Genomic DNA, 10,051 nt, shown 5'->3' on the forward strand with positions numbered 1-10,051 from the left:
ACGAAAGGATCAGATATGTACTATTTAGACAAATAGGATGGCCCCTTGGATTCTAAAGTGTATTCTTCTTTAGAGACTATAAAACAGTGGTTCTTATTGTGCGTTTTTGCTTTCGTTTAGGAGAGATAAGAGAATAACTGAGTAGAAGCAAAATTTTGAAATTACAGTGGTTTTCAGGCAGATTAGACCAGTGGTTGGCAAACTCATTAGTCAACAGAACCAAATATCAACAATACAATGATTGAAATTTCTTTTGAGAGCCAGATTTTTTAAACTTAAACTATATAGGTAGATACATCGTTACTAACTTAATTAGGGTACTCCTAAGGCTTAGGAAGAGCCACACTCAAGGAGCCAACTTAAACTATATCGTTAGACCATAAAGGAAAAATAAAAAGGAAGTACAAAGGTTTAACAGAAAAGTTCTTTTTATATAAAACTAGAGGCCCAACGCATGAAATTGTGTGTGGGTACGGTCCCTAGGCCTAGCCTTGATCAGGGCCATCTTTCCCAGCTGCCTACAACCGGCCCCGCCCCCTCCCACCACCCACCCCATTTCCCCATTTCCCCATTTCCTCATTCCCTGGTCAGGATGGGAGTCTGACGACCGGGGGGAGGGACCAAGAGGTTGGCAGTTCCCACCTGTTCACCAGCCCCATCCCCTGCGCCAGTCGCCCTCTGTATGTGGGGTGACCGGTGGGGCGGGGATCTTGGCCTGGCACTGCCCGCATCCCCCACCACCCACCCTGGTTCCCCATTCGCTATTGGCAGGGATCGGAGCCTGCTGGCCAAGGAAAGGGACCAAGAGGTGGTCAGTGCACCTCATAGTGACTGGTCGAGCGGTCTTTCTGGTTGTTCTGCTGTTATGGTCGCTGGGCTTTTATTATATAGGATCATTAGTAATTCTGACCTGCCAGTATTTATTTCAAAAGCTTATGTACCATGTGATATTGTAACAGAGGAAAAGAATTGAATAACAGCAGATGGTAGATATTTATAAGGAGCTAACTTCTTTCCATTTATATATATCTAAAGATATGAGGAAAAGCTTTTAATTTTGTAAAGCATACATCTGAATGCTACCTCTTTGTACTGAGTTTTTCATGGAAGAATGAGCTTTATGTTCAACTTTTAGTGTGTTATTATAACTGGTATTATAAGTGTTACTATAACAAATGTTTTATTATAACTGATCAAAAAGTAGTAGGAAGAACAGTTTTGTCCATTTCACTAAATACTCAGTCTTCTTGCCTGGTTTTTATTCTAATGCTGTGTATATGTTTTGAAATATATATATTTATACTATATATATATTTAAAACATATGAAACCTATTTTATATGTATAAAGCATATAGTATATACAGAATTAGAACAATAACTGGTCAAGAACGCCTTAGAACTGTATAATGGAATATACAGTATATATTCACCCCCAACACACACAAACACATATGTACACACACGTAATGTAAAATATCATAGCCCATCAGTTATTTTATTTACAGGGCTGTGGTATTCGGAATCTCACCACGTTCATAGCAGCATGTTAAGGATTCTCAAGAGGAGAGCTGATGGCTCCCCTTTTCCTTGACTGCCTGTGCCCCCCTGCCCTCTGGAGTCTGGAGGGTAGAGTTGTGGTGGGCACATAAACACATAAATATGTCATATGTGAGCCAAAGCTTGTGATTTGGTTCTTCATGCGGAACTATGTCATTTCCCCTTCAGAATACAATGACAGATGCCACAGTACTTTTGGAAGATGTACAAAAAATGAAAGATAAAGGCGAAATAGCGCAAGCATACATTGGTTTGAAAGAAACAAACAGGTAAGTTGATACTGTTTTTATTCCATTTTGGTTTAATCATATTGATCTTTGGTTTTTAGCCTCTTGTACAAAAAGTCAACATATTTATACATTGCTTTAGTAGACATCAACTAACCTTCAAAGGGAATCCAAGGTTTTCAATATATTCAATAAAATCTCATTTATAACAAGGTAGCATTATTGATGAAAGGTGTCAGGGGAAATGTTCTTAACTTCACGGGGATATATATTTCTGTATCTTTAAGGTCTTAGCCTTGAGGAGAAAACCAGTTGCTCACTGTTGATTGTCTTGGGTAGTTCCTTTTCATTTCTCATTCAGGCTGGTTATTTGTGAGTGTTGTTAGGGGCAACTGCAGCTTCCAGTAATCTAAATTTAATGTGAAGGGAAATGATGGAGTATCTGAAATCTTATTAGTGGTAGCCATATAATTCTGTAAGGGTTCCATAATTTCTAGGGCAGAACCCTGCATTTGAGACCACATTTTTGTCATGTTCCCTAAGTTGTTCTAAGAAAATCCTAACTCTGGTTTTATTCCATTTACTGTAAATGTGAGTGAAATTGCAGATGGCACTTAGCTCTGTCACTCTACACTTAAGAACTTCAAGCGAGCTGGCTGAGAATGCAGAATTTGCACCATCACTAAATGACTGAACTTTCCTGAGGCTTTTTCTGTAGCTGAGTTTATGTAACAAAATAAAGGCTCGTCTCTGGAATTGCCTCAGCCTCTTCTCACCCGCTTCCCAGGGAGTTCAGTGCTATTGAACTCGGACCTGGAGAGACTACATGCTTTAAAGAATATGGCCAGTGGTGATCACAGAGAAAGGCAGTTCTGGAGATTCTAATATCAGCGTGCAGTCTGGGCCTCCTGGTGCATAGCACCACGATTGGCATATAGAAATACTTCACTAACTAAAGAATATCTTCTTTTATGGGCAAGGGTGGAAAATGTGGATAAGAGTATTTGGTTAAACATGAATTTTAATTTATGAATGTAAAATATAAATAGCACATATCTTTTATCTTAGATTGTGTAAGTATAAAAATAGCTAGATTACGCTGTTATTTCATCCACTCAGCTATTCAGTTACCAAAGATGTATTGCATGCCTGTTTAATGCCAGGCCCTGTGCCACACACTGGGAATATTAGCAGTCAGCAAAGTAAATGCATTCCTTACTTTCATGGGATTTATGGGCTGTTGGGGAGACAGCTTAGAAAATTTAGACCTCACTCCAATGATAGTAGGAACTATTGAAAGATTTTTAAGTAGGAAACTATAATGAGATTTGAATTTTAGGAAGCTAACCCTGGCATTTATGTTAGAGACTAGATTGTAGTGGAACAAGATTGAAAGCATAAAGACCAGTTAAGAGGCTAGGTAATGGTGACTTTGACTTAATAGATGGCATTTGGGATTGAGAGAAATGGAACACTTTGAAGATGCATAAGAAGATGAGGTCAGTAAAGCCTTGTGTTTTATTGGATGTGTCAGTGAGGAATAGGGGTCATGATGGATGACTCTGAAGTCTCTGCTGTGGATACTTGGTTGGATGTGGTGATGCCATTTGTGATCCTGGTCTGGGGTGAAGGGAAGTATGGGATAGAGATGATTGGTAGATTTACAGATATTGAATTTAAAGAGCTAGGAAGACATCCAAGGAGAGAAATCCATTAGGCATTTGAAAATATAGCTCTAACGCAGGAGAGATATGTGGGCTGAAATATAAATGTTGATGTCATCAGCATGTACTATTTATAATTGAGACCATGCGAATAGATCAACTCTTCAGGGAAAGATGGTAGGTGGAAAATAGAACATGCTTTGGAATTTGTTTTATGTAAATACCGTATCAACAAAGAAGTCTTGAAGGACTGAGAACCTGGGCTCACGCCCGATAGCCCTGAGGCCACTGCTTTCCAGCTGCTTAGCCTCCACAGACATCTTACTTCCAAGCCTCATGTCTTTCTCTGCAATGTGGCAAAAGATGTGTATTGGGTGCCTGGGAGAGCTAAGTGAAATAATATATGTGGGAATTATAGATGATACCTGACACTTAGCAAACACTCACGTATATTATTTTAATACCCTAGATAGAAGATATCCTGTAATCAAGCATGCCATTATTATTTGTTATTTATTATTTATTAATACCTATTACTTAGTATGCATACTTTTAATAAAATGTGTCACATCACTAATATAAAAACAGTGTCCCCAGGCCTTAAAATTAATTTTTAGACAAAGAAAAAAGTCTTTTAAAAGTTGTGTATAAAAGCTGAGAACTTTGAACATATTCTTAGTTATAAGTTACTCCTATGAGAGTTTTTTAAAACTAAGAAACCAGATTTTATTTTAAGTCAAAACAAGATCCTACCCATAAAACTTAAAATTTCATTTTGAAATGGATTATGAAGATTGCCACACGAAGACAATAACTGCAGTTTTCATATTATATGTGTGTGACTGTCGTGGTTAGTCTTGAATATAATAAGTGACATATAAGATTATTCTGCTAGCTCAACAAAATGTAAAAGAAAGAACCTCTTTCGCACCTTTTGAATCATTTCTTATTTTACAGGAAAACTCGCTGTAGATCCTTGATTCGTTTATTTTACTTTCTACCCAATTAGATGTTACACATTTTTAAGAAAATTAACCAGAAATAATTTTTTGTGATAATGTCTTAAGTTGTCTGTAATTAACAAAAACAATATGAAATATCATGTGGTGCTGTTGACCATCATCATCTCATTCCCACCCTGTATCCTTTGTGTTTTGCATTGTTCCTTTTGCATGGAAGGTCGTCTGCTATGGATTACCATGAGTTGAATGAGGATGGAGAGCTGTGGCTGGTTTATGAAGGGTTAAAACAAGCCAACAGGTTATATTTGTCTCCTCAAAATGCAATGTTACTCATTTGTTGTTTTTCTTACTAACAATAGCCTCCTGGCTTTAAATTTCGTATTTCTTGTATATTAATTATCTTCCTAAGTAAATTTTAGTACAACTTAGAGGATTCAACCAAATACCTTCCTAAAAACGTTCCTTAGTAAGGGATGCTGTTAAAGCTGAAATAGATGATGAATAAGAGTTGCTGCCCGTAAGTGAAAGATGCTATTTAGATTGCCCTTCAGACACTAAAATTTGTGAATATTTCACTAGGAGTTGGAAAAAAACCCAAAACCTTTCAACTAGAGCTCAAACTACTGTGGGGAGAGATTAATACCTATTACTTAGTAGTTTCTTGTTTGGAATAATGATCCATCTAAAGGATATATATGCCAATGGACGCATGGCTGCATTCCTACATATTGTTGCCATGCTGCTTATCGGCAGTATTAAGTGCCTGACTTGGCATTCTGTGTGGTTATTGTGAAGTTCCAATTTGTGAAACAGCAAATCAGGAGGGTTTCCTGCATTGCTACAGTTCAGAATAATTACCCAGACTCAACATGTTAAACATGTTTAGGGGAAGCAAATAAATGGAATCAGCAGCACCTTTCCAACACAGATACTCTCTGCTCTAGTGATGTTTGTGTCCTAAAAATCTCATAAAAATACAATTTTAGTGATTAAGCTGGAAAAATACCTAATATGCTGTTTGTTCAAGGGGCTCCTGCTTATTCTGCTTTGTTTGTTCTAACCATAAACCATTGTCATTAACTTTGTGGTGCTATTGGCTCAAATCCTCTTGAAATTTTATACTCACTAAAATATTTTTAGTCTGCTGTTAACAGTTTGCTTGCAATGTCGTCAATAAATCCTGCCCAGCAGTTGGTAACCACGGGGATTAGAATAAAAGAACATCCTTTCTTTCTTCGTGTTAATTCATTACTAACTGTAACTTTGTTTTGTGTTTAGAAAGGGGGTGAATGTGGGGTGCATGGTAAAGGGGGGATGCTATTTCTCTCTGCTGTGCTCACTGCTGATGCCTGGGCATAGCTGAGTTGGGTGTTTGCTCAGAGAAGCAGCAGCCACTTTGTTGGTCCTGTTAATAATTTCTAAAACCATGTCTTGTTAGGATTCTTTTACTGATAGGAAAGTTTATGGGGAGAAAGACGATGACAGATTTAAAGTATTTGTATATGAAATTTCAGAACTACCTGTCTGGATTTGGTAAATCTGTATATATTTCAGAGAAGCATTCAGCTGTTCCTTTCTTCACAGATAAGAGTAGAAGGTAAAAGGGGACCCTGGTTAACACCCTCTGCCTGAAATTAGTAATGCTGACAATCTTGAAGTCATACTTAATTAGATCAGTTGTTTGTAATCTTGGATCCATAATGCAGTTACTTTGTGGCAAAGGTATGGTCTTTGCTAACTTGAATGCTTGTTTGTAGTCAGCCAGATTGAAGCTGTCTTTTAATGGATGATTTTATTCATCATTCCTGTGAACTCTCAAAACAGCTAAACTCTCCTGCTTCTCAGGGCCTGTAATACTTTACATTCGTAGCAGGGCCCACAGTTCAGAAAGACACAAACGTGAGAGCACCGTGTCCAGTTCTGGTCGTGAGTTTCCTGACTTTAATCAAGTCAGAAGTTGCGCAGACACTGGAGCCCCCGCTTTTCCTGCCCTTGCTAGTGAGCACAAAGCCTCGCCCCATCAGGCAGGGCCGCTGGCGTCATCACCCTTTCCTACCCGTGTGGCTTCTCCACAGGCTCCTGGAATCCCAGCTCCAGTCGCAGAAGAGGAGCCATGAGAACGAGGCCGAAGCCCTCCGTGGGGAGATCCAGAACCTGAAGGAAGAGAACAACCGGCAGCAGCAGCTGCTGGCCCAGAACCTGCAGCTGCCCCCCGAGGCCCGCATCGAGGCCAGCCTGCAGCACGAGATCACCCGCCTGACCAACGAGAACTTGGTAAGGGCCTGGCTCCGCAGGGTGCCCCACACCGTCACCCTCACTCAGCGGAGATGGAGTGAGGAAAACAGGACTCTGTTCCAGAAATGGAAAAGGCATGTGCACAGATTGTGTCTCTCACAGGAGCTCTCTCAGATCCACTGGGAGGGTCTGGAAGGTATCAACCAGCTGCATGCTGGGCTCTTGAGATCCTCGAGAACTCACGTGGCCTCTTTTCCACTTCGCTGCAGAATCTCTGCCATTCTCTGCCCTTGGTTATGTGGTTGTTGGTTATATGTTTGTTCAGCTGTGGTTCCCAAACAGCCACCGAGGCCACCCCCGCCTCCATCTGTAGCAGACAAGTGGGGGTTAGAGCTATGGTCTGCAAGGCAGTTGGCAGAACCAAAGGGGGACTTTTGGTTGACATTGGATGGAGCTCCCAGGTCATAGAGGAGAGAGAGCAGTATGCAAGTTTATACATTTTTTATTCTTTTAAACAGAACGTGGGCAATGAAATGAGGTCTTTTTCCCCCTTCCCAGATTCTGAACAGTGGCAGAAGTTTTTTTTCTTTTCTTTTTCTCTTTATTTCATAGAAAGTATTTTCTAGAATATTTCTTCCTCAGTCACAAAATAACTTTTATTACAGATTTATAGATTTTTAAAAATCTACTTAAATTTGATAATATATTTATTAAATGAAAGGCCATTGAAAAGTAATGATTTCATGTTTCTATATAAAATTTAGATTGTAGTGTCAGCCTGGTTTTGAGAACAGCTGTTTAAGGCTGGTAGTGTTTTGTCTGCTTTTCTTTAATTCAGGGTTTTAATGTTCTATAATAAATAGTTTGGATTTTCTCTGAAGATTTAACAATCGGAATTATCCCTCCATTACTCCACTAGTGATCATTTTATGTTACAAATAGTTTTCTAGTGTCATTTATCCAACTGTCTTTTATATTGATCAGAAGCAAAACACACAGGTGTTCTTTTCAGAGCCCATCTGTCCCCTCGAGGACAGGGGACACCTGTGGGAGGCTCCATTGTAGGAATGGGGGGAAGGCTGAGGGCAGTGTTTGGGCTCTTTCCAAGGTGACTGAAACATCACTGATTTCTGGGGGGAAATCTTCCAGATCATGGACTGAAATGTCTTTTTATTACTTTCAAGTATATTGTTGCTTAAGTTTAACTAACAATGCTTAAATGCCTAAGAATTGATAAATATTCTAAATAATATAATAACAATTGATCAGTGTATAAATTCTCTGCTTATAAATGATTGTCTTCAAATACGAGGTGAAACCGTGAAGTAAAGATGCTTCTGGGTGCAGATTCCCAGTGTTTCCATCAAGCTGATTAAGCATTTCCCTTGTGACCTTGTCTGTAGTATTCATTTTCTTGATAATTTTGCATAACTAATACAAAATAAGCCCCCAAATTCTAAGCTGGTAGTCTAGTTAATGATTTTGTCTGAGGTTTAGGAAAATCCTTTGCAGCTCAGCCGCTTCTCCTGCCTCACTGGTAATTCAGGAGACTGGATTCAAACCTAAGTACAGGGAGCGATGCACTTTTTCAAAATCATTGTAGTTTCTCAATGTTAATTGTGCATTTCTTTAGGAAACACGTGAGCAGCATATTAAAACAGCTGGGAACCTAGACTTAGGCCTTTGAACTGCTGCCCCAAGTAACCCGCCCGCCCCCCTGCCCCGACACAAACAGAAGGTTTTCCTCCTCTGCTAGTGAACGTGCTTCCCAGGCCTCCCATGCCGCCTTTCAGGGAAGGAAGGCACACAGCTTCTCGCCGGCCTTTCCCGCCTTCAAACAACAGCGCCCATATTGCCATTAATTCTATTTGCCTGCCCCACTCTTGCCACAACTGCTGGCAACAAAAAGTGCAGCAACTTGTGAGCAGGTCCAAGGAGTGAAATTACAGCAGCCTTCCCCAGGGGCTCGACCACCACTTTGTACCCCTGCTACCCGATGGCACCCTGGCTGTGGCCTGCTTCCCCTGAGCATGTGACAGCATATGTGTATGCATGCAAAGCTGGAATTATCTGTGCCAGAAAGATCAGAGGGCAATGGCAGGTGACAGATCAGAGCTCTTTCCGTAGATACAGTTTCATTATTTATCTTAAAATATTTTAAAAATTGATTTTGCTGAGAGGTAGCATTCCCCTCAACAACACAGAGAACAACAAATATCCATTATGCCTGTTTTTTCAGTATTTTGAGGAATTATATGCAGATGACCCTAAGAAGTATCAATCATATCGGATTTCACTTTACAAACGGATGATTGTATGTAAACTCACGAGTGCTTTTGTGTTGCTTTCTGCACTACTTCTAGCTCTCTGCAACCAAGGGGCTGCCTGCTCCTCCCCAGGAAGTCTCTGCAAAACCTCTGATGAAACCTGTTTCTCTCCTACAGCTGTCTGTCAGCCAGTGGTGTCACCTCTACCAGTGTCCTGCGTCCATTGTCGTGTTTGGTTTGTGACTGACTCTAGGCTTGCAGTGTGATGGAAGTCAAAAATCAAAAGCCCCTACCCAAGTTCAACTGTCCTTAAAACTCTCCACAAAACATTTTGTACATTCATCAAAATGTACTTTGCCTCTTCCCCCTTTAAAAGAAAACATTGCACTTGAGTAGTGGTACATTTTACGAGCATTTGATTGTTTTGCCCACGTGGAGTCTACTGGAAAAGACTCCCCAGTGAATCTGCTGTCCGTCACGCTGTAAAGGATTGTACTGCATCGTGTATTTTAACATTCCGCTTTTATTATAGCTGCATTTCCCATGCCTGCCAGTTTCAGCCAGGTGGTGGCTCCACCGATGAGCTTTTCTAGAGCTTTTATGTGAAACTAACAGAGCTGTTTCTATGATTTAGTGTCTGCTTTCCTTCTGTGCGTTTTAGAAGACCTATTTTGATCATTCTGTTGTATTTCTCATTTTGACCTTTAGGATTTGATGGAACAGCTTGAAAAACAAGATAAGACTGTCCGGAAACTGAAAAAACAACTGAAAGTATTTGCTAAAAAAATTGGTGAACTAGAAGGTATTTTAAACATATTTTATAACAATTGCTGAATCTTGGTTTTGTAGTGCTATACTAGTGTCCTAATAGGTTTGCAGGCAAATGTCGGGGATGATTAAAATTACTTTGAGCAAACCTAGTGTCTGTGTAGTGGATACTTCCATTTTGAGGTGGGGGGAAATGTTCTTTCCATTGTAGTAAAAATTTACAAAGCAAGAGAATGCATTCAACAAATATCAGTGACTACTATGTCAGGCACTGTTCTAGGTTAAAAGCATGGATTCTACCCTAACTGGTTTGGCTCAGTGGATAGAGCGTCAGCCTGCGGACTGAAGGGTCCCAGGTTCGATTCCAGTC

At 40.0% G+C, this 10,051-nt stretch overlaps 1 protein-coding gene across 1 annotated transcript in view; it reads left to right on the forward strand.

The window, feature by feature from the left end:
* The window catches only part of MYO5A (myosin VA), a 141,928-nt gene that overhangs the window by 109,343 nt on the left and 22,534 nt on the right, over window positions 1–10,051 (forward strand). Inside the window, exons 30-34 of the mRNA XM_015558905.1 lie at window positions 1,727–1,827; window positions 4,629–4,709; window positions 6,487–6,685; window positions 8,886–8,960; window positions 9,622–9,715. Of these exons, the coding sequence (XP_015414391.1) occupies window positions 1,727–1,827; window positions 4,629–4,709; window positions 6,487–6,685; window positions 8,886–8,960; window positions 9,622–9,715 (550 nt within the window). The remainder of the gene's footprint in view (window positions 1–1,726; window positions 1,828–4,628; window positions 4,710–6,486; window positions 6,686–8,885; window positions 8,961–9,621; window positions 9,716–10,051) is intronic.

Source organism: Myotis davidii, unplaced genomic scaffold, assembly GCF_000327345.1.
Source record: "Myotis davidii unplaced genomic scaffold, ASM32734v1 scaffold132, whole genome shotgun sequence".
In the NCBI taxonomy this organism is placed as follows: Eukaryota; Metazoa; Chordata; class Mammalia; order Chiroptera; family Vespertilionidae; genus Myotis; species Myotis davidii.